A 23,593-nucleotide genomic window follows, 5' to 3' on the forward strand; every position below is an offset into this window, starting at 1 on the left:
CTCAGCTCAGTTCATGATCTCGCGGTTCATGAGTTCAAGCCCTGCATCAGGCTCTGTGCTGACAGCTCAGAGCCTGCAGCCTGCTTTGGATTCTGTGTCTCTCTCTCTCTCTCTCTCTCTCTCAAAAGAAACATTAAAAAATTAAAAAAAAAAAATCTTAGTCAAAAGATTGGTCTATTGCTTCTGTGTTCATCTGAGATTACCTTGCTCAAAAAAATAATTATTTCAGTGATTATGTTTCTCCAAGTATTTGACTGCAGTTTTTCAGGTATCCTGCCTGCGTTTCTGCTTTGCCTTGGAACTTCCAGTTAAGCCAAAAATGTCTGCTTAGTAGAAGTTGCTCAGGATATGGCAGGCAATGGAGCCTTTTCAGTTTTTAAAATGTAACTAGCCAATTCCCTGGAAGTTGAACTATTTTCCATGAGAACCAGTAAAAATTAATGCACTACTTCAAAAGAACTGATCATGCAGCTTTTATTTACCACGTATTATCTTCTTGGGCATGGGTAGAGTTTTCCTTTCAAATAAGACTATCACATGCTTAACTAGTTCAGCACAAATTGCAAAGGATTCTATGAAGACTTTGCATATAAAATACAAAAATCTGTTACATATACATCCATTTAACAACATTTGTACATTACAATGAGTGCCAATGTCAAAAGAACTCCCTGTACTTAACAAGCAGCATGAATATATTGTGGCGGCAGCCGGTGGAGACGCCCCGCAAAGGGCAAACAGTGTTCACACAGCGCAACCGCTACGAGAGCACAGATCAACAAGGTCACATCTTTTTTCTTTTTTCTTGTTAGTGCATACACAAGGAAAAGGTGGAAGGGGAAAGCAATGGGGATTTGGTGGCAGTCAGTTTTATTGGCAGGTACGCTGCCACAGGCAGACACGCCAGCAGTTGCAAATTGGACACAGACATTAATTAAAGAAACTGCCGCTCTTTATCACCAAAAACACGATTTTATACTACTTTCATTGTTTTGATTTCCAATGGTCAAACTTCAGGTCCCTCCTTCTCACGTTATCAATAGATTTGTGAAGCTCTAGCTAGTGCCCTAATTCCAGGAATAAGGAATTCAGTAATTAGACTCTAAAACAGCCACTTGTATGATCGGTAGCACTGAGTGTTCTCAGGGAAAAAAAAATAATAAAAAATCAGTTCCAGACAGCTTTGGAAAATGAGGGCCAAAGACATAACCATGCATGGGTCCTTTTGCCATTTGTTCACCAGAACCATCCCACAATTACAGACTAAGTTAGTAACCCTTTTAGGAGATATGTGCACCCGTGCACACCCAACACAAGCTGCACTGGGAGACCATGATTTCACATTACTAGTTGTGCAAATGACTTGGCTGGTTGAGATGAAGGCATTAAGAGCGTAAATTGGAACTGTGCTTATAGAAAGCGACAATAAATGAACTAAACAGCGCTGAGCGCAAAGGCTCAAGTGTCAGCACCACTCTCTCAGCACCATGGGAAATTCCCAACAGTAAATAACAAAAGGTTTAAAAAGCATACAATTTGATGAGGTATAACACTCCATATGGGCCGAGAGCACAATTCTTGCCCTTACACTCTTTCTGAAAACAGCCGACCTGTACTGCATTCTTGCCTTAGAGGCATGTCCCAGGTCCTGCAAATGAAAGAGGGCACTTAGCAGAGGGGGAAATACTGGTCTGGAAAAACACCAAATTCTATGAGGCCATATGCCTTCTGAAAAACATCCAAAGTTGATTTTCCGCCAAGTAAAAGCCATTCTTAAGTTGAAGTCCATGAGAAGCTCCTTACAATCCATAATGCTACTAAAACCCACAATTATATTTAGTATCAGCTAAGAGGACGTTTTAATAATAAACACCTACATTTTCATTTGTAGACTCCCTTTCCAAATAGGAAGCAACTCCAAAACATAGTACATCCAGCCAAGCCTAAGTACTATTTTCAGCTATGTTTTTCAAACTGTGAATTGCAACCCATTTGTAAGACAGGAAATGAATTTAGTGGGTCTGAAAAGAATCTAAAAGGGTGGTGGGGGGGGGGGGGGGGTGGAGGAGGGATCAAAGTAGATCACACATAGTTAAGAGTATGTGTATTATTTCACAAAACATTTATTTGAGTTAAAGATTTTATATTGATTCATACACACATACACAATTCTGGGTCAAGATGTAAGAAGTTACTTTTATTATGGGTCACAGTCAATACAATGGCCTATAGAGACCACCAAAAATAACAACCATGGAGTTTCCACCCTGGTGTTAATGTCAGTAAGCGGTCAGTATTGACTGTAACACCAATTTTGTGCTTGGAATCCAAGGTGAGCTAGAGTTCTCAGTTTACCATAAACACTTGTGTTAGACTTGGTTCTTCCCCTTACCCTATACCCTTTGGCAGGGGTATGAGCAGAACAACAACAAAAAAAGAAACCCTAGCTGCAATTGTTTACTTTCAGTGATAGGTTATTCCCAAATGGTTAATTAAGACGCTTGCCTTCTATTTCTAGAGTCATACTGTTAGTATAAGAATGGGCGGCAATTTATTGTCTTTACAGTTTTGAGATTATAAATGGTCTAAAACAGAGCAGTCACGATTTTGTTGTTGGTTTTTGGCTTTTGCAAAATACGCAAACTACAGATACAGACAGAACAAGCAATCCTGTCCTAATCTCCTTTCACATGCCTGTAAAAGGGCGATCAGAATCATCACATGGAGAGCAAAGTCTCTCAGCCCGTAAAGATGGTAACCAATCATTTTCTAAAAACCGATCATCTAAACAAATGACAAGACAACGTTCAGCCTCTGAATTCAAGAATCCAATAGTACTTAGATAACGGGTCGGTTCAGTTCTGGTTCAAGGACTATAGTATACACCTCATCTTGGGAGTTTCTTAGGCAGGCCAGGGGTAGCACTGATTGGCAGCAGCTTATAAAAGAAGTATACTGGGCAGGTCTTCAAACACCTGGGTCCCAGCCTTGGCACAGGCTTCAGATCAGAAGCTAAGTCATCTGCTAGCTTATTTCTTCAGGTGTAAAGTAAGGGGGCTAAAATAAGTGAATTACAGAGTCCCTTCCTGAAATAACCTTATTTAATTTGGATGCAGTTCCAAGATTCTTATCCAGCTTGCTCTGCAACTCTGCCTACTCCTTTAATTACAGCCTTAATTCTTTTCATAACTATTTCCATCAGTTTCACCTCTGACCACCTCTCAAACATCCAAGGTCCCATTAAGCTCACTCAGCCCAGACACTTTTAAAAATCAAGTAAAATAAAGCTAATAAGGAACAAAATTTAAGGCATTTTTTTTTTTTTTATTTCAGCCAAGGAATGATGCATGCTACAGATTAATCTTTACTTTTACCCACTTGGTTTTTCAAAGAATACCACCATTTCAACCCCCAATGAACATGGCACTTGTTGCTTTCTTCTCCTTCTAATTTATTCCAGGTTTTCAAGTGTTTTCTTCAGTAATGATGCTTTCTCCTGCAGCTCAGGTCTGCTGTCCGTCTCCATAGTAGCTAAAGACTCGATTAGGAGCACTCTGCATTCTGATGTCAAACTTTCCCACTGTTTCGATTCTGAATGGAAAAAGAAGAATCTTTATAGAACAAGCAAGCAAAAAAACCCTCAAACTGTTCTTTCTGCTTTTCCTCCACAGAGCGTATCCCCCAAATAAATGCAAAGCAACCCCCTGATGACAGTTTGACATATGATAACAGGTTCAATAGTTGTCTCAAAACCTAATTATTGACAATAACCCGAGAATATGTCCGAGCACTTCATCCTCTGCCCCCCCTCCCCCACACTAGTGGAACAAAGAGGATCTAAGGATGCTGGAGGAAAGCATCCTTAGGAAAGCTGGAGGAAGTAGGAAGAATCAAGGCAAAGCACACAGTAACAAGCCACTTAACACAAAAGCCGTCTTTATAAAACACACTCGGTAAAAAAATCTTGAATAAACTTCACAATTGCAAAGTCAGTCTGAACAGACTGACTTTCTTGAAGGCACCAGAGATCTATACACATACTGGAAATTTTAGAAACTCAGAAAGTATACCAGATCCTCAATCTTGTCTATCAGGCTCTGCCACTTTCTAGTGACGTGGTTTCAAACAAGTTGTCTCACTGTTTAGCCTCGTTTTCCTCATCTAGAATTTATTTCTACACATCTGACTGTGAAAATTCAGTAATGCAACTAAGTTCCTAGCTCTTTTATTTCAACAAGGAAAAACAAGATTATGAGATGTGTAGCATTACTGAGTCTAAAAGGCCTGCTTCATGGAATCCTAGGAGGGGTGCTTTAATTGCTAGGCAGAGAGAGAGGAGAAATAGAAAATATTTAAGACTCTCGAGAAAACTGTTCCATCTTCTCCATTCTTAACCTACGGGGTTAGAAAAATGAAAAAAAAAAAAGAGAAAAAAGAAAAGAGGCCTCCTTTTGAAAAACCCCACTGGAGAAAATGCTAGTGGTTTTCTTTTACCACTGATACAACAGACCTTTAGAAGACATCTGCTTCTTGATAAAAGGTTTAAAAAAAAAGAAAAAAAAAAGAAAAATGGGAAAAAATAGGATTAAGAAAACTGCTATCAAATTTGATGACTCAACTGTTAAAGTGTTTTCCCAACTCCACTCCCTAGTGCGTCACTGTTTCTTTGTGTATGTACAGAGAGCCCTCGAGATAGCTATGGCTTCATAATATATTAAAAGGATATAAAATAAGAGTACCAAATTTAAACACTTAATAAAATTTAAAGGTTTTAGCTTTGTATATTTGACTTACACGCACATGTATTAATTTGTATTTTAGATTATACACTTATTAAAAACAAAAACAGAAAAAAATTCCTAAACTATATGCCATAAAGTATCCTGCCTTTCTGATCCTCTGATCAGAACCATCAAGAGCTCACCTTCAAGTTTTTTAAGCAGTAATTCTATCACAGATAAAGCTTCCGTTCTCACAGATGAGTAGGTCTTATTTTCTAAGAAGAAAATCAGATAGTTCACGTTATTTGTTTTATATGCCTTACAAACAGAACCTTCGAGAGTAAATTAGTGTTACTGGAAGAAAGATATTCAGAAATTATAAATTCAGAGAAAGATATACCTGTTCTTAAGTAAGCTTCCTTTTGCTTATTATCATCAAATACTTAAAATATGCTACATGTCCATATTTCTTACTTTAAAAAAAAAAAAAAAGCAAACTGTCAGCCAAATATACCAATGCCAGTATTTGAAGGACCCGTTTTAGAAGTGAGAAATCAAACGACACTATCTCAGAGTTGTCTTCACATGACACCTGAGAAAGGTATTTAGGTTTACATGATGAGTTCCTCATTTTATCAGAGAACATTAGTAACCCAGAGGGTTAAGGACAATCAAGGACACCTGTGTCTTCACTGCCAGTTCCTTTATTTTTCCTTCATTTTTTAATGTTTATTTATTTATTTTAGAGAGAGAGACAGCATGTGTGCATGCAAGCGGGGGAGGGGCAGAAAGAGAGGGAGAGAGAATCCTAAGCAGGCTCCACACTATCAGTGCAGAGCCCAACTCAGGGCTTGAACTAACAAACCATGAGATCATGACCTCAGCCAGTATCCAGAGTCAGACGTTTGACTGTGCCATCCAGGCGCCCCTTGGCTGCCAGTTCTTATTCAAAAGCATTCTACCTCCATGAACTGCAACTGAAACATGCTTCCCTAGTGTCTATTTTAGACACAGCATCTAGTTCAGGGTGATACCGTCTACCAAAAAAATTAACAGACAAGCAAGCCTGAGGCAAGGAAAGCACAAGATGAGCTTATAACATCCTTTTTTTGCTACAAAGTACAGAGGTGCCTAAAAGGATGCTAGCGACCTGTCAGTAAGACCCAGGAGTCAGCTTAAAGAAGCCTCTGCCAGCCAAATCTGGAACCATCCGAGTAAAAAATTACTTAAGGAAAATAATTAATTATAAACCAATGGGGGGAAAAGGAAATCCACAAATCAGTACTGATGAGATAAAGAGAGGGAGAGGTGGCATCTTGTTTATAAGAGGATGCCGATGGCCACATGGTAAACGTGAAGGAAGTGCCCCGAGGTAGAAAATCACCCTCGTAAACACTGGTTCAGGGAAAAACCCTTGATGCATGCTAAGTCCAAAGAGGATATTTTGAAGAGGGGTGGTTTATCTGCATGGTCTTAAAGTACCTTCTCTGGGACTGCTGGTTAAACATAGTTAAGAGGAGCAGGTTGTTGGAATGGTCTTAAAGTGTGTTCCCACGGGCTTATCAGACACAAGGGAGAAAAAGAGTAATGAATAAAGAATAAAGAAATAAAGAATAAAGAATAAAGAAAAGTGAGTAGTACCCTGAGGAGGTGATCAAAACTAACATCACCAATCAGGGCAGATGAACACTGTGTGCCTCTGGAAGTGCAAGGATACATCACTCACAGAGTGTCCCAGCCAGGAATTCATAACCTGCATCTAGTCACCGGTAAGCATGAAACACCAAGTGAGAAACATTCTAGTTTTAAAAATGGGGGGGGGGGGGGAGTGGGGAAGGGGGAAGACTTTTCTTCAAAATTATCAATGTCATGTAAGATAAAGAAAGGCTGAGGAAGTGTTCCAGATTCAGGGAAACTAAAAAGACATGACAGCCAAGTCCAGTAAATGATCCTGGACTGGACTCTTTACTAATGGGAGGGGAGAAAGAACTTTGTTGAGGGCACATGGGCGGCTCAGTCAGTTAAGCATCAGACTCGGTTTTGGCTCAGGTCATGATCTCACAGTTCGTGGGATCAATCTCTGCACTAACAGCATGGAGCCTGCTTGGGATTCTCTCTCCCTCTCCTTCTGCCCCTGCCCCATTTGCGCACATGCACGCACGCTCTTTCTCTCTCAAAAATAAATAAATAAAAACATTAAGAAAAAAAAAAGAACATAGTTATGTCAACTGAAAACCCTGAATATGAATGGTAAAAATCTGACTAAACTTACTGCATCAGTGTTACACTCCCTACAGCTGGTAACTGCACGTGTTACATCAAAGAGCACACGTGGCAAACTAAGGAGCAAAAGGGCACAATGTCAGCAACATACCGTCAATGGTTCAAGAAAAAACACAGGTACACAGAAGTACAAATGATGAAGTAAATGGGACAAAATATTAACAGGTGACCTTGCGTAAAGGATACACACATATTATATGCACTATTTCTGCAACTTTTCTGTAAGTTTGAAATTCTTTCCAAATAAAAGTTAAATAAAAATACTTATCACAAAGGTTCTCCTAACCTAGGGGTTAGTTCCAGAGTAACATGCCACAGTTTGGGGACACATGTCGAGTACATGAAGTAGTTCGGCAGCTGTTCTGTGAATGAGGCTCCTTGCACAAGGGAGGGAGTATCTGAAGCTCCACTCCCCGAGCTCTAAGGTTAGGACTCCTTATATCCACATCAGCTCACCACACTCACCTAAAGAATATGTGATTGATTTACAAGTTTCGAGAAGAATTTCAGCCAAAGCTTCAGGATCTGCATGTTCTTCTTCCAAAAGCATTAATCTGTACAATAAAAGCAAGATACAAGTGCCAGTCATTAAAGAAACATCCCCAAACTTTTCTGGCACAATTTCTATCTGCATGTTATCGCTTTACAATGTCACTTCAGCTATTTGGTTTTAAAATTTGAAAGAATTCAGGGGCCCCTGGATGGCTCAGTCGGTTAGGCATTCGACTTCAGCTCAGGTCATGATCTCGCGGTCTGTGAGTTCGAGCCCCGCATCAGGCTCTGTGCTGTCAATTCGGAGCCGGGAGGCTGCTTCGGATTCTGTGTCTCCCTGTCTGCCCCTCCCCCACTCACGCTCTGTCTGTCTCTATCAAAAAATGAATAAACGTTAAAAAAATTTTTAAAAATGAAATTTGAAAGAATTCCTTGATTAGATCTAAAACGCTGAGTGGATGCAGGAGGCAAAATAAATGACTAAACTGTGTGTGAAGCAGAATTACCCCTGAAAAAAGGCATTCATCGACTGTAGCACTCCGAGCTGCACCTTCCATGTGCTGAGTTTCAGCCGCTCACACATCAACTTGCACAGCTCCTGACGGTAACAACCTGGGGCAAACAGAACAAGACAAAGCGAGACAGAGAGTGCAGGAACAAGACACACAGTGAGAGAGGGACACACGAGGGACAGACAGAAACCGGAGCACAGAAGGATTGGGAGGGTAGGAAAGAGGAAAAAATAAAACATATGCCTTTAAATTAAAGCCATGAAATCTCAAGAAACTTCAGCGTAACTTTGTGCCCAATTCCCAAATTTCCCAGACCAGAAACATCCCCCCATCCAGGGTCCTATGTAACTGCTCATAAATGTTCGTTTTCAAGGCAATATCCTTCTCCAAGGAACTAACAGAGAATCTTAACCACACTCCCTTTTCCTGTAAAATACCCTGAGTCACAGCCAAAGAAAGCAGAACTCTGGAGGCAGGGAACTCCTCTCTGGACACTCACAAACTCCTGCATATTATAGGCTTATCAAGAGACAAGAATGCTTTGTTCCCAACATGTTATGCCAACTGCACTTGTTATAATTACATCATTAATAATACGCTCAATGACGAAAAGGAGGATAAAACTCAACAAAGTAGTTATTTTTTAAATGCTGTCAAATTTAGTATGATTCACAAATGTAAAGATGCATGGGGATAAAAATCTAAAAGAATTCTGCACCTGACTTGTTTTCTAATAGACTACAATTTCTTTCTCCACCATAAACAAACATAAACCAGGAATTGTAGATGCTACATTATTAGTAAGATGTACATAAGAAGCCAATGTGGAACAATTAAATTCTCAGACCTTGGCCCTCTCCTCAATAACTAGCAAATGAATGTACATTCCATTGCCCTACACTATAATGTACTGCTTTGTGTGGGATCTTTTTTATAGAATTTCCTACTTTAATTTTTCCTATCTATCAAGCAAAAGTCAGGAGTCCAAATGGTGTCAAATGAAGTGGATTTTCACTGCAGCCCGTAACATAAGATGAAGAAATAAGACTACTTAACAAATCTCTGTCTTATGGAAAATTCTTCCAATACATAGCAAATATGCTGTATGAAGGTCACACAAGGAACAGCCAAGGCTCAAAGACAATCTTAAGTCTGATTTTAGACATATGCAATCCTGAATAATCAACAATATTCTATACAGTATCCAAGATTATTAACATGTTCAGCAGGGTGCTCTGCAGGAACCAGCATAAGGCAAACTCAGGAGCACAGTGTCATCCCAAGAGGCCCTCTGAACTAACTGCAACTTAAATCAAGAGCAAAGGTTTAGTGGTTCTTCACTTAAACCTTTGGAAATATATATTCAACTTAAAAAATCTCTCAAAAAGTTCCAAGTTTCTCAGTGAAATACAGATTTCACCTGTTTATTGAAGATTTGGTAACAAGGCCGTTAGTTTTGAAGAAAAGAGCTCACTAATAAATTCTATGGATTCCCCAGAAAAGAGCACCATAAAGAGTAACAATTCTTTTTATGGTCAAAATACATAAAATTTATCATGATTGTTATGGGCTGAATTGTGTCCCCAAATTCATCAGTTCAAGTTCTAAACCCAAGTACCTCAGAATGTGACTGTATTGAAAGACAGGATCTTCAAAGGGGCCATTAGGGTGGGCCTCAATGCAGTCTGACTGGTGTCCTTATAAGAAGAGGTTAGGACACAGACACAGATGGTCATTTACAAGCCAAGGAGAGAGGGTACAGAAGAGCCCACACTGCCAACACCTCAATCTCAGCCTTCCAGCCTCCAGGACTGGGAAAAAGTAATTTCCGTTGTTTAGTACGCCCAGTGTGTCTTACTGTGTCGTGGCGGGAGCCCTCGCAGACCCTACACGGGTGTCCACGAGACTGTTTGCGGAGGTAGGAGGACAGTTTACAGTGAATCCCTACTATGAATCAGACTCCGCAAGCAACAACAACTACCAACTGCCACACAGAACATCCTCGTTCCCACCAAGTAACCTCCGGTTACAGCACTTCACGCGCAGATTCCAGTGCTTACGCTGGGTCTCCACGTTCCGGGGCCAGGCTTTGCCCAGGCTCTCAAAGGCTCCCAGCAGACATTCCAGCTGGAGCTCCTTCTCCTTCTCATTCTCATCTTCGTTTTTGGCTGTCCGAATGCCAGTGCTCTCAGGTGAGTTCTAGGATATAAGAAAGCAAATTTTAATTTTTTTCCTTCTGAGTTACAGGTGTACTACAAAAACAACCAGGGTACCACAGTAGGAAATGTTAACTGAGAATTAAATGCTAAATTCTCTATCATGAGTCTTCCTTTTTGAAAAAAGAATTTGTTACAGAAATACTACACCTCTCTAATAAATTTGGAAAATCCTTTAAAGCAATCTGTATGAAAAGGTGAAAAATATGCTGTATATGTAGCTTTGTTTGTTTTTATGTAGGCTCCACGCTGGGCATGCAGGCTTGAACTCACGACCCTGAGATCAAGACCTGAGCTGAGATCAAGAGTCAGACTTCCAACTTTGGCTCAGGTCATGATCTCACAGTTCATGAGTTCAAGCCCTGCATCGGGCTCTGTGCTGACAGCTTAGAGCCTGGAGCTGCTTCAGATTCTGTGTCTCCCTCTCTCTCTGTCCCTCCCCTGCTCGCACATTGTCCCTCTCTCCCTCTCTCAAAAATAAATAATATGAAACATAAAAACAAAAAAGATTAAAAAAAAAAAAGGAGAGAGACACATGGGGCACCTGGGTGGCTCAGTCAGTTAAACATCCAACGCTTGATTTCCAGTCAGGCCATGATCTCACGGTCATGAGATCAAGCTCCCTATCTGGGCTCTGCACTGACAGCAGGGAGCCTGCTTGGGATTCTCTCTCTCCCTCCCTCTGCCCCTCCCCTGCGTGCGTGCACATGCTCACATACTCTCTCTCAAATAAACTGTAAAAAAAAAAAAAAAAACCAAAACAACAAACAAAAAAAAGGGCACCTGGGTGGCTCAGTCAGTTAAGCATCTGACTCTGGCTCAGGTCATGATGTCACGGTTCGTGAGTTCAAGCCCCACTTCGGGTGAGCATGATCCTCACCTTCAGGTAAGCTCAAGCCTTACTTCGGGTGAACCCCACTTCTCTCTGTCCCTCACAGGATTCTCTCTTTTTCTGCCTCTCGCTCACTTGCACCCTCTCTCTCTCAAAAACAAAAAAGAAGAAAGAAAAAGACTCAGATGCTTAACTGACTGAGCCACCTAGGCACCCCTGTATATGTAGTATTTTAAGCATAATACAAAAAGATTGGCATTTGAGTCATGGGATTAAAAATGGAAGAACCTGGTAATCATCTAAATCCAAACTCTTTCTTAATAAGAAAGGGAAACAAGCTGAGAGGTGACTCATGCAGCTAGCTGGTGAAATAATGTATTTAAAACACAGTCTCCTAAATCCATGTATATCCATATATCAGTATATAACAGAAATTATCTAAACTGCTTTTTGTTAAAAGAAAACCAATGAGCAGCAACACAAGAAATACAAATCCTATTTAAAACATTTCATGTTTCTTAAAAAAAATAAGCCATAACCTTTTTCTCTCTGAACCAGTGTCCAATCTCCAAAAATGAGTACTTCATTTTCCAAATGACACCTAAGTCTTTTTTATCAAAGTCCCCTCAATATACAGTAGAGACAAATAACAGAGACACCCTGAGGGGGCGCCTGGGTGGCTCAGTCAATTAAGTGTCTGACTTCAGCTCAGGACATGATCTCACGGCTTGTGGGTTCCAGCCCTGTGTCAGGCTGTGTGCTGACAGCTTGGAGCCTGCAGCCTGCTTCAGATCCTGTGTCTCCCTCTCTCTCCACCCCTCCCCCATTCTCACTCTGTCTCTCTCTCAGAAATAAACAAACACTGGGGCGCCTGGGTGGCTCAGTCAGTTAAGTGTTCAACTTCGGCTCAGGTCATGATCTCGGGGTTTGTGAGTTCAAGCCCTGCATTGGGCTCTGAGCTGACAGCTCGGAGCCTGGAGCCTGCTTCAGATCCTGTGCCTCCCACTCTCTCTCTGCCCCTCCCCCACTCACACTTTGTCTCTGTCAAAAATGAATAAACGTTAAAAAAAATTTTTTTTAAAACATTAAAAAATTAAAACAACAAAAGAGTGACACACTGACCTCCCTGTCTTCATTCTAGGATGACTAGGATGGCTTCTGCACACACTTAAAAGGCAAAAGCACATCACCACTATGTTAGAGACTGTCCATTCGCTCCAACATTCACTCCTGCAACTCACTGTTCCCATAGCCATGCGTTTCTCAGCTTGCGGGTTGAAATCCCTGCAATAAACTGCTCTTTCTGCTCTGTTTAAAAAACAAAACAAAACACACACTCTCCCCTTCTCCCATGAAGGGCAAATGGACGCCTAGAAGACTACCTTTCCTAGCCTCTGTTGCAGCCAGGTGTGGCCACCTAGCTAAGTACCAGGAAATACAAGTCAAAGTGCCACAAAGTGTCCAAGAACTCTCCTTGAGAGAGAATGGCCATGCCTACTTGGATCCTGCATCATTTCCTCATCTCCTCTGCCACCACCCGCCTGGAAGGCAGTTACACCTGCACACTGTAGGGAAGGCAGAGCTCACAGCATAATCAGCCAGAATGCCTAGCTTCCTAGGTGACAGAAAAGCATCTATCTTGTTTGAGGCCATGATATTGCGGGATTTTCTGCTATTATGCAGTTACACTAATCCTAATAAAATATGTAAACAGGGTACGTGGAAAATCTTCCTTTCTTTCCCTTCTTTTTAAATTTTTTAAGTTTTTAAGTTTCAAAATTTAAAAAATTTTTCTTTTTAATCTTTTTAAATTTAGTTTTTATAAACTAGACCAGAAGGGGGGGCACCTGGGTGGCCCAGTCAGTTAAGCGTCCAACTTCAGCTCAGGTCATGATCTCGTAGTTCGTGGGTTTGAGCCCCACATCAGGCTCTGTGCTGACAGCTCAGAGCCTGGAGCCTGCTCTGGATTCTGTGTCTCTCTCTCCGTCTCTGGCCCCTCCGCTAGTCACATTCTTTCTCTCAATAATAAATAAATGTTAAAAAATAAATTTAAAAATAAATAATAAATAAAATAAAATAAAATAAACCAGAAGGGTTTACAGGTGGTCGTTACCTTCTTGATGAGAGGTATGACAATGTCCGAAAACTCCTGGAATCTGTCTTCTTTGGTGGCCTTTAAGACATCCGCCGCACAGTTGATTGCTACGATCTTATATTTAAGATTCTCTTTGCAACACTCCTTCAGAACAGCCTGGAGAATTTCATTTGTGCTGGGCTGATTGGGCACAGGCTTTTCCAGCTGTGCACTAGAGGATCCACACAAAAGAATCAGGACAGTTAGTAAGGAATGCAGCTTTCGGATTCTGTTTAAGAAATGGCATCGTCACTGGAAGAACATTTACCTGCATGCTGTCACCACACAGGCAATGGCTTTCAACAGCTCTTCCTAAAGGGTTGAAAGATGAGGGAATACTGTTAAGCACATGTGTGTCATTGACATTCTATATACGATGACTGCATTACCTGAGGAGTATTTAATAACTTAGCCAGAGTCATAGTATCTTTAACACGCTTTACTATTTAACAAGCACATCCACAGAGTTTTACTACAAACCACAGAGGGAGGACAAGTGTCTTCATCTCCACTTTAGAAAGCCTAGAGACCTGACTTGTCCAAGGTCAATCACAGAAGTCCCAGTCCAGCACTTCTTCTACAGTACTGTGTTGGCCGCCACTGACTGTGACCACAGCAAGTCGACTGTTACATGCTGCCACATGTCATGTTCCCCGCTGAGTGTTCACTCTAAGTAATCTACTATCACCCGTGTGTATGAAGTGACTAATTCACAGGCCTCGGCGATGGGCACCCTCAGCTCCAGGTTTAGGCACAGCTTGCTTTCTACTCAATTTCACGTGTGCCAAATCCTGATCTGTTCACGAGGTCACCAGGTATGAAACAGCCAACCATGTGATTTAAGACTTCTCTTGGAAAGCTAAACGTGATAGATAAAAATCAATCTCCAGCATTACTATGCAGTATTCAAAAACATGTGGGTTACACTTTCATGAAACATCATATTTAATCAGGCCAAGTTTACACAGAGCTTCCCACTGGCTAGAAAAGCTGGTTCAGATAAAACAATCCACCTGACATCCCACAAAAGCAGATTCTAATTTTTATGGAAAATGAAAGATGAAATCATAATCCTTTAAGGATACCTTCAATTTAACTGGGCATGAATGGTTCCTTTACCTTTCCTGCCCATGTTCTTCCAGCCAGGCCTTGCAGTAATGCGGCCAGGATCATTCCCAGATATGGAGGTACTAGGGAGCTGGTCTGTTTTGCAATTGATGCCATGGCAATTGCACCCTGGGCTTTCATTTTCCAGGACTGGGACTGCAAAGCCTTCTGGGTAATGGTAATCAACTCCTGCAGGTATAACCGAATGCCACCAAAGGAACCTAGGTTATGAAAAGCAAAATGAGAGCAACTTTTAAATGACAAAAAAAAAAAAAAAAAAAAATCAACTTTTTTCTAAGTCTGAAAAAGAAAAAGGCAGTGACCATCAGCAATAAATGTTCTCAACGGTTACATCATACCACTCTCTGAAAGAGAGAGAAAGAGGGGAGTGTTGGAGTGTCGTGATATACCTTTATAACAGTAAGACTTTATAAACCTGAATATGCCCACAGGAGGGTGTCATGCAAATGGTCACCATCCATTTGTACACGTGAAGGTGAAGTACAGAATGAAGAAGCATTACTCTGAAATAATACACTAAGACAACATAAAATCACCATTCACTCCCAACTCAAATAGGTACGGCTCCACTTTGCTTGGGCAGAGTTCTGTTCTGTTACGTGGGCAGCAATGAGGGCAGAGAGCAAAGAGGTCTGAGGGCCAACCTTGAGAACGTAGCAATTTGGACAGGCTTAAAACCAAATGGGACGCATGATGTTAAAGTCCTGGGAAAGTAACTACAAGAGTTTATAGATGAAAAGTAAGAGTAAAACCCCAGCTGTGGTTTTTAAGAAACAGGTTTAATTCACAGGAACTGTTTACTAACCAGGTACATTTTCCTGCCACACTTCAGTCCATAAGTTACACTCTTCCTTCTCTGCTTTCTCCTCATCAGTAATTTCATGCATGCCCAAAAATGCCAAAGGCAGAACTTCTTTGGCATGGTTCTTCAATACATCCGGGCTGTATCGTCCAATAGCATGAACAGTCAAAGCACAAGAGGTCTTGTAGATGGGTTCTAAAGAGGAGCAGAAACACCATAATCTTCATCATGCTTACTGCTGTCAGTCAGGGTGACTGATCTCAACAGACTACTAGCTCAGCTTGCACCGTGGCAAAACAAATCCGTAAAACCAGTCAGAAATGTTCCTAAGCAAAGCGCATAATATCAGAGGGCAAGACCTGATTTGTACTGTGTTCCTAGATTGCTAACATCTAAGTTAAAAATAGTAGAGAAGAGGAAAAGAAAGGTACCTTCTTTCTCCATGTACCAGCCATTGAGTTTCTGTAGGAGTTTCTCAGTGCTGCTATCCCGTGAAGTCTGAGAGAGAAAGCAACCCTATTTATTCCTTTATAATTACCAAAGTATAATTACTTAATTAAATACAAAATTCAACTCACCCGAACTAAATGGCCCATGGCAAATGCACAGGATTTCTGAATTACACTGTTCCGATCTGTCAGGCCACTAAGCAAAGCACTCATAAGTTTACCTATCAGAAGTAACGGAGAAACACATGACACTTGTTTACCTATCAGAAACAACAGGGAAAAACATTCTGCTCTGTTCCCAGGACAAAAACAAACTTAATCCTGTAATTAGTATCTGATTTATTCCAAGCTAGTTTGGAACCCAAGTATGTTACATTTGTACTATCCACTTGTTTCCTTTGCCTGATATAAAATTAAACAATCTGTGTCTAGAATACTGTAGGAAACGTTGCAAAAATGAGAGCTAGGTACTATAAAGTTCATTTGCCCCATGTAGAAGGCAATCTAAGAAGAGAAAAATGCTAACACAAAATTAGGCATAAAAAGGGGCACCTTGGTTAGTTTAGTCAGTTAAGCGTCTGACTGTTGATTTCAGCTCAGGTCACGATCTCATGGTTCATAAGTTCCAGCCCCACATCAGGCTCCATGCTGACAACATGGAGCCTGCTTAGGAGTCTCTCTCTCTCCCTCTATCTCTGCCCCTCTCCTGCTGTTCTCTCCCTCTCTCTCTCTCTCTCAAAATAAATAAACTTAAAAAAAAAAAATAGACATAAGTGGTAAACAAATCCTACAAAATGGCAGATACTTTCACCTCCTTATACCAGTAAGAAATGATCCAATACTTATAAAACAGTGAACACTAACTAAACTTGATCATCCTTGCACCTTGTTGCAAACAAAGAAACAAAGGCAGAAAGGGGGGGTCAAAGGGAGAAAAACCATACAGAAGATCACAAGCGTGTCTGAATAATTTTTTTTAAAAACCTTGTCACACAAGACATGGCCATACCAAAATGTCACCACACAAGGTTTTGACAAACTCACCTGAGTAAGGTGTTAGGTCCTGGGGACACTGAGTAGTTAATGACACAATGACACTGGCACAGCCTCCCTACAGGGTTACAAAGGCAAAGGTCTAAATTTGATGGTCACAATGTTCTTTCTTTCAAACCCTTTGTCTTAGGTGTCAATGATTTAAAGATGAGGAATATATGAAGCCTAACAGTCCCTGCAGGATTCAATCTGGAAAGAGGAAGGTCCTTATTTTAAATTAGCAATGCAAAGATCTTTTTCAAGGCTTTCAGTAGGAAGATGTGTGTTCTCACATACATTGCAAGTAAGAAAGAAAACTGGTACAGTCTTTCAGGACGGTAACATGTCCTCTTGGCCACCCTGGTTCTAACATTTTCAGTTCTAAGAATTTAACCAAAGGAAATAGCTTCAGGTGTGTCCAAAGACATTCATCACAGTGCCTTGTTTAATATCAAAAAGGCTGAAATCAGATGTTCCTTGAGGGACTGAAGTAGATGATGCTACAGCCACACAACAGAATACCCTATCGTCATTAAAGAGGATGCTATAGAAGACACAGGCCCGGAAAAGAGAGTGGAAGAAAACACTGTGAAACATTAACAGCAATCACCTCTGCATGGTAAACTTAGTGGACAATCTTTAACTTCCTCCTGATCTATAAATGGTAAAATTTTTAAATGCAAGCAGTATTACTTTTGCCAGGAGAAAAAAAAATCTGACTGGGTCTGATCCTTGAAAGATCTTAAACAGGAAGACATTTTTCTAACCAGACACCTGCTGGCCCCTGTGAAAATACTAATCACCACCTAAATCCATCGTGCCTCGATATCTAGAAGCATTTCCATTAATAACTGATCATGATGAGGACCCAGAGAGCATGTACATGGCAACCAGGGAACAGAAATGATTCCACTAAAAAAAGCAAGATACAATTTATTGAATAAGGCACATGTTTTATATTCTGAGTTACAGGTTTTAACTTATTAGTGCAACCATAGAAACAAAATAGTTAATATAAGATATTATTAAGTTTTACAGAGAACTATGAATTTCAGTATGATAGCTGTTACATTTTTGTGGCCCAAACTAATGAAGATGAAAATTCCTCTTGTGAAAAAATACACTTACTTACCTTAGTTCCGAGACCCACACCACTTCTGATCAATTCACATAATCTAGGAACTAGCTCACCCAGCACCGACACATCAAGATACTGCAGGCACTTTGGGAAAAGAATAAACATAAAGTTAACCTCAGAAAATGAAGTCAATACCACATCAATGAAAACTGCCATGTCAAATATGTTACCCGCTGGATCTGACATGAAGTTGAAAATTGCTGGTTTGATTATGCACTGATTTCAACATAAAAACCGCCACTATACTACAAGCAGAAAAACCATTTACCAGTGGGTCAACAATAAAAACAAAACAAGGGGCGCCTAGGTGGCTACGTCGGTTGAGCGTTCAGCTCTTGATCTCGGCTCAGGTCATGATCTTGCTGTTGGTGAGATCGACCCCCACATCAGGCTCTGCACTGACAGGGCAGAGCCTGCTTGAGATTTTCTCTCTCCCTCTCTCTGCCCCTCCCCCGGCTCAGGTGCTCTCTCAAAATAAATAAACTTTAAAAAAAATAATAAATGTTTAAAAAAATAAAAATAAAAGCAAAACAAAAATAACAAAAAAACATTTACTTACTACAGGAGAAAATGAATTATGATTACCCAAAAAGAAAGGATTTCTCTGGGCCTATCTTCCTCTTTCCCAATTCATGTTCAGTGTAAAACACATGAATTGGCTTCAGGGGGCCTGCCCGACCAAACCATCTTATTAAAGTCAACTTCTTAGGTGAATACTATGTTTTAAAAATGCAATGACACACATTCTATTATAAATGAGCGTATCTGTAAGGTATTTGCTAGCCGTTTCTATTTATTTAAGATTTCTTTTCCCCTCAATAATCCAATTAAGACATAATATCCTTAGACCAAGTTTGGTGATAGTCCCCCCATAAGCACTAAAGAATATCTTCTCTTGTCCAGCCTTGCGCTCTGCTTAGCAAAACAACTTCCAGTAGCTCACAATTTGTCAGTTAAGCACTCCAGTGTATGCATAGCAGAGCTGGCTCTAGACTTTAGTGACCCCTAATCCCAGACTCTAGGATCTTTAGAATTTCGAACCTCAGTGCCAAGCAGCTCTTTTCTGCAAATCCCTTTCCACGACCAAAACATTTCAGCACTGCTTCAGTTCTCTTTCCCTCTCTTTCATGCCGCCTACCTTTACTGAACCTCCAGCTTACACCTTCCTCGGTCCTCCCAAGGACAATGCTCAGGCAGAGACAACTATCTGAATCTTTCTAAACAGGCAGGCCAAAAGAAATACACATTTGAGGGATCTTTTAATATAACACAAATCTGAACTAATGGATGTTGGTATTTAGAAAATGATTTATTCCATTTAGCAATCTAGAAGAAGAAGAAAAAACTATACTAAGAAAAAACTAGAGTCACAATAGGTGCTTGACTCACCCCTTAAATCTCTACATCACTTGATGGACCCTGAAGACTGAAAAATTACACTCTAAGGTAGCCAAACATTGCTATTACATTAGGCACTGACCATGTTGATTGTTTCCATCATGGGAGAGGATTTGGCAGCACTAAGTCGAGCACTATCCATCGCAGCCTGAGAACACAAATTCAAGTCACTCAGCACATACAATTAATTAAGAAGAACCCCTACACACACACACCCATAAAAGGGCTTTGTTTCTAGAGGAAATTTTCAAAAAAATAATGTACAGATAAAGGAACAGGCACAACATTTGATGCTGCATAATCTGACAAAAATCTGCAATCACCTCACTATAAAATATGACACACACATTAAAAAGAACGAAGTAGCTCCATCTACAGATATGATGTATTGTCAATAACAAAAAGCAAGTTGTAGAACAACATTCATCGTCTATTTTTAAATTCGCGTGCTTGTTTGTGTTTGTAGGCTATGACTACAAAGGAATTTCAAAACAGACCCAGGAAACCACTGAGAGTGGATACCCTCAGGATGTGATACTATACCAGCAAGGGAGAGGGGGCTCCTAGGGGATTACTGTCTACCCTTCTGCATTATTTTTTCACAGCAAATGTTTCACCTACAATTTTTAAAAAACTTTGATCAGTCTAGGCACCTACAGTATATCTGAAGAGCAGAATAATTTTGGACTATGCCCAAGTCTAGATACAAATCCTCTGTTCTTACAAGGGCAGGAGTGGTCCACAGAAGGACTCTGAAGGTGTGGAACCCACCCCTTAAAAAAAAAAAAAAACGAAACGTACAAAAAACTGTGTTATATAAACATAAATCCATTTTTTAATGGAAGTGCTAGCTTTCATCCAATTCACAAAATAGTACATGAGCACTCCTCATACACCCTCCCACCCCTCCAAAAAACACACTGCATGTAGTCACAGGAGTTGAGTTATTTCAAGAGTGATGAAGGCATCATTTGAGTCATGGAGTTTGTCTAGGAACACCAGAAAGACTGTTCAGACAGAACTCAGGACCTTAACAAGGCTTTTCCTCCTTGACCATGACCAACATGTCTTGTTGTCAACTCACCTTTTCTTGGTCTGTAGCCCGGAGGCTCAAATAATTGAGAACTTGGGGTTCCAACACACTTAAGGATTCCAACAGAGCTGGGATGAGTTTTGGTGCATGTGGTTTCAACATGGCTCCTGCACTTTTGCTAATCTTCACAAGGGTGTTAATGCTACAGACACACAGAACACAACTCCTAAGTCCTTTTAAAAAAAGCAAGAAGCTCTACAAATCTAATCATGGGGACATTCTGTAGTTTATTGCATTCAGGAATACATTCGCCTGGTTAGAGTCTGGTCCTAACACTACCTTTTTCCTTTTTATCATAGAAATTTTTGAGCATATGTGAAAGAAGAAAGAATCGTAAATGAAATCCTACATATTCTCTACCTGGTTCAACAACCAGCAACTTTTGGCCAATTTTGTTTCATTTATACCTCCTCCATACACACAAGCACACTTCCCCTCTCCGACATCATATTACTTTCAAGTATCTCCTAACTAAACTTCAGTATGTGTCCCTAAAAGACAAGGATCCTTTACTACAACCAAAATACCATTTTCAAGCTTAGAAAATATTAATAATATTTTTCACATAATCTGATATCCAAATTTCCCTGTTTCACAAGTGTCTTTAAGAGTTGGTTTGTTGCTGGGGTACCTGAGTGGCTCAGTCAGTTAAGTGTCCCAATTCTTGATCTCGGCTCAGGTCATGATCTCATTGTTTGTGAGATCAAGCCCCACATCTGGCTCTGCATTAATAACGCAAAGCCTGCTTAGGATTCTCTCTCCCTCTCTCTGCCTCTCCCTTGCTCTCTGAAAATAATTAAACTTAAAAAAAAAAAAAAGTTGGTTTGTTGGAATTGGATCCAGAGCCCACCCACCCATTGCAGTTTACTGCATTTCCCAAATCCTTTTTAACAGTATCGTCCCTACCCTTTTTTTTATAATCTGTTCTCATCAATTGTATTCCAATGGTGTCATTTAACATGCTCCTCTGTCCCCTGTACAGATCTGCAGGCTACATCAGGTTCAATTTTTTTTTTAATACGAATCTTTCACAGGTGGTGGTGTACATGTCCTATTCCATCACATCAGGATGCATGTAATGTCTGCTTGTCTTTTTTTTTTTAATATAATTTATTGTCAAATTGGTTTATATACAACACCCAGTGCTCATCCCAACAAGTGCCCTCCTCATTGCTTGTCTTTTTTTGTGAAGAGTTATCAGTGGATTCAAGTTTGGTTGACCTAATCATTCAGTTAAAGTTTCCCATCAGCCTTTCACCAGTGGAGTTAGAAGCCACTAATGATTATTACCGCAGATTATCTTACAGAGAATAGCAAAATGGTAATATCTTAATTTTATAATTCCCTTGCCTTTGTCATGCAAAATCTTTAAAAAAAAAAAAAAAAACTCCCCTCAGCTATTTTATTATTAGTAGTATGAAACAGTTACTATAAGTATGGTACTATGCTGGTAGTATTAATTTGATCTAATTTTAAGACTGAACTAAAATGACAGATAAAATTCCTAGATAGGAGTCTAGTTTAAAAACAAAAAAACAATACAAACTAGAATCATTCACCATTGAATTTTACAAAATAGCCATATATGTCTAAACATGTGAGTGCATTTTTTTAGTAATTCATTGTTGCAGGTGGTACAGTTTATTTTAAAGCTAGTAATCTGTGAAATATTAACTAAATGATATAACCAATAACTCCTAAGGACCTGTGACATAACAGAAATGTGTGCCTGCTGGGGGCAGAGGCTGATGGCAACACAGTAAGATACCTAACTCAAGGTCAAGGCAGAACGCCAGAATGCCGGTCCAAAGCAAGGTCCCCATGAGAATGTCTGTTTCTGCAAAAATGGTCTACCTCACAACTTTTCACAAATGCTCTTGGGTCACCTCAATAGGCTATCCTCAACTCATTTCTCCATACTCTAAGAATCTAACATTCAGAGACACACTATTTCTGCTGAATGGCTAGGAACTAAGTAAATCCAATATACTCATTTAATCAGCGGATTCACACCTGAGGGCTCGAACTTCTGTCACAGGGCTCATCATTCCTTTGTCCAGAAGGCAAGGCAGAAGGACAGCGATGGTTCTCTGGCCAGCTGCTCCTTTGGCAGGGTCACACATTTTCACACAAACCTCACATACACAGAGTGTGGAAATTAGTGACAATGACCTCTTACCCGATAAAGCATTCATCTAACAAAATATTTCCCATAGCCACAGAAAAGAGTAAGTTAATCAATTTTCCATGATACTTTGGGGAGAAACAGGAAAGAGTCCTCTGTCTGCCAGTAACTAAAAGGAATTGGGTAATGCTTCCACTCTCTAAGCTTTGGCTTTCTCAGGCCAACAGGAAACAGCCGAAAATAAAATGAGAAAATGTGTAAGAAAGCACTTTGCAGAAGGCTTAAGGTATTATCATCATCATCAATAACTTTGGGTGGCAGCATAACACAGTGGTCAGGAACACAAATGTGAAATAAGAAATACCTGTTTTAGGGGTGCCTGGGTGGCTCAGTTGGTTAAGTGTCCGACTCTTGATCTCGGCTCAGGTCATGAGCTCATGGGTTTGTGAGATTGAGCCTCGCACTGGGCTCTCAGCAGACAGCACAGAGCCTGCTTGGGATTCTCTCTCTCTCCCTTTCTCTCTAACCCTCCCCCGCTCAGTCACGCATATGCTCTCTAAATTAAATAAATAAATAGAAACATCTGGATTTAAAACCTGGTTTTACTACTTACTACTTACATGTAACCTATGGCAAGGTTTACATAGCTAGAATGTAGAAGTCCCTGAAATACCACAAAATCAAGTTCAAGTAAGAAACTTATTTCAAAAAGCCTGGCAACCTCGTAAATATGCAAGGAAGATTAACACATAACCATAGCAATAGTAAGAGACGAGATAGATGCTGCTTGCTCTACAAGGGTCCAGTGAAAGTCACATCTTATGTAAAGGCCCAGAGAAGCTGACCACAGAAAGAGATCAGACATAGACTTTGTCACAACTACTAGTATTCTAGTATAATGGCACCCAGTTTCTCATTCACTCTAAGAACTGTGAACTAGAACATGAAGCCAATTACTTCATGTCACTGCAACTCAATGTCAACTTATATGACAAAAAAGAAGTCACTGTTGTCCTGGTCTCAGAAAACCCTGCCCCACCTCATCCCCGAGATAAGATAGGAGTTTTCACCTTGCTTAGGGTTTTCAGGGCTAGTTCTGCAGCTTTCCGTACAGATTCCTAAAAATGAAGGAAAGTATGGCATGATACAGATTCGTTTCATTCTCATTCACCCCACAATGTGTACTTAACTGCCCTCGACTCTATACAGATTAGTGAAAAATCCTACTTACGATACCA

The 23,593-nt window shown here is 40.3% G+C and overlaps 1 protein-coding gene across 4 annotated transcripts in view; it reads right to left on the reverse strand.

Moving 5' to 3' along the window:
• Window positions 1-3,434: 3,434 nt before the first annotated feature.
• The window catches only part of ECPAS (Ecm29 proteasome adaptor and scaffold), a 103,287-nt gene continuing 83,128 nt past the window's right edge, over window positions 3,435-23,593 (reverse strand). For all 4 annotated transcript variants that reach the window (XM_042914135.1, XM_042914134.1, XM_042914136.1 and 1 more), the window contains 17 exons: window positions 23,426-23,473; window positions 22,244-22,365; window positions 20,222-20,372; window positions 19,220-19,285; window positions 17,734-17,823; window positions 16,614-16,680; window positions 15,699-15,790; window positions 15,552-15,618; window positions 15,124-15,315; window positions 14,310-14,518; window positions 13,459-13,502; window positions 13,170-13,362; window positions 10,069-10,207; window positions 8,003-8,108; window positions 7,470-7,558; window positions 4,925-4,996; window positions 3,435-3,591 (listed from right to left, as the gene is read on the reverse strand). In XM_042914135.1, the coding sequence (XP_042770069.1) occupies window positions 3,452-3,591; window positions 4,925-4,996; window positions 7,470-7,558; window positions 8,003-8,108; window positions 10,069-10,207; window positions 13,170-13,362; window positions 13,459-13,502; window positions 14,310-14,518; window positions 15,124-15,315; window positions 15,552-15,618; window positions 15,699-15,790; window positions 16,614-16,680; window positions 17,734-17,823; window positions 19,220-19,285; window positions 20,222-20,372; window positions 22,244-22,365; window positions 23,426-23,473 (1,887 nt within the window). In that variant the 3' untranslated portion in view covers window positions 3,435-3,451. The remainder of the gene's footprint in view (window positions 3,592-4,924; window positions 4,997-7,469; window positions 7,559-8,002; window positions 8,109-10,068; window positions 10,208-13,169; window positions 13,363-13,458; window positions 13,503-14,309; window positions 14,519-15,123; window positions 15,316-15,551; window positions 15,619-15,698; window positions 15,791-16,613; window positions 16,681-17,733; window positions 17,824-19,219; window positions 19,286-20,221; window positions 20,373-22,243; window positions 22,366-23,425; window positions 23,474-23,593) is intronic.

The sequence above is a fragment of the Panthera leo genome, chromosome D4 (assembly GCF_018350215.1).
Source record: "Panthera leo isolate Ple1 chromosome D4, P.leo_Ple1_pat1.1, whole genome shotgun sequence".
NCBI classification, from domain to species: domain Eukaryota; kingdom Metazoa; phylum Chordata; class Mammalia; order Carnivora; family Felidae; genus Panthera; species Panthera leo.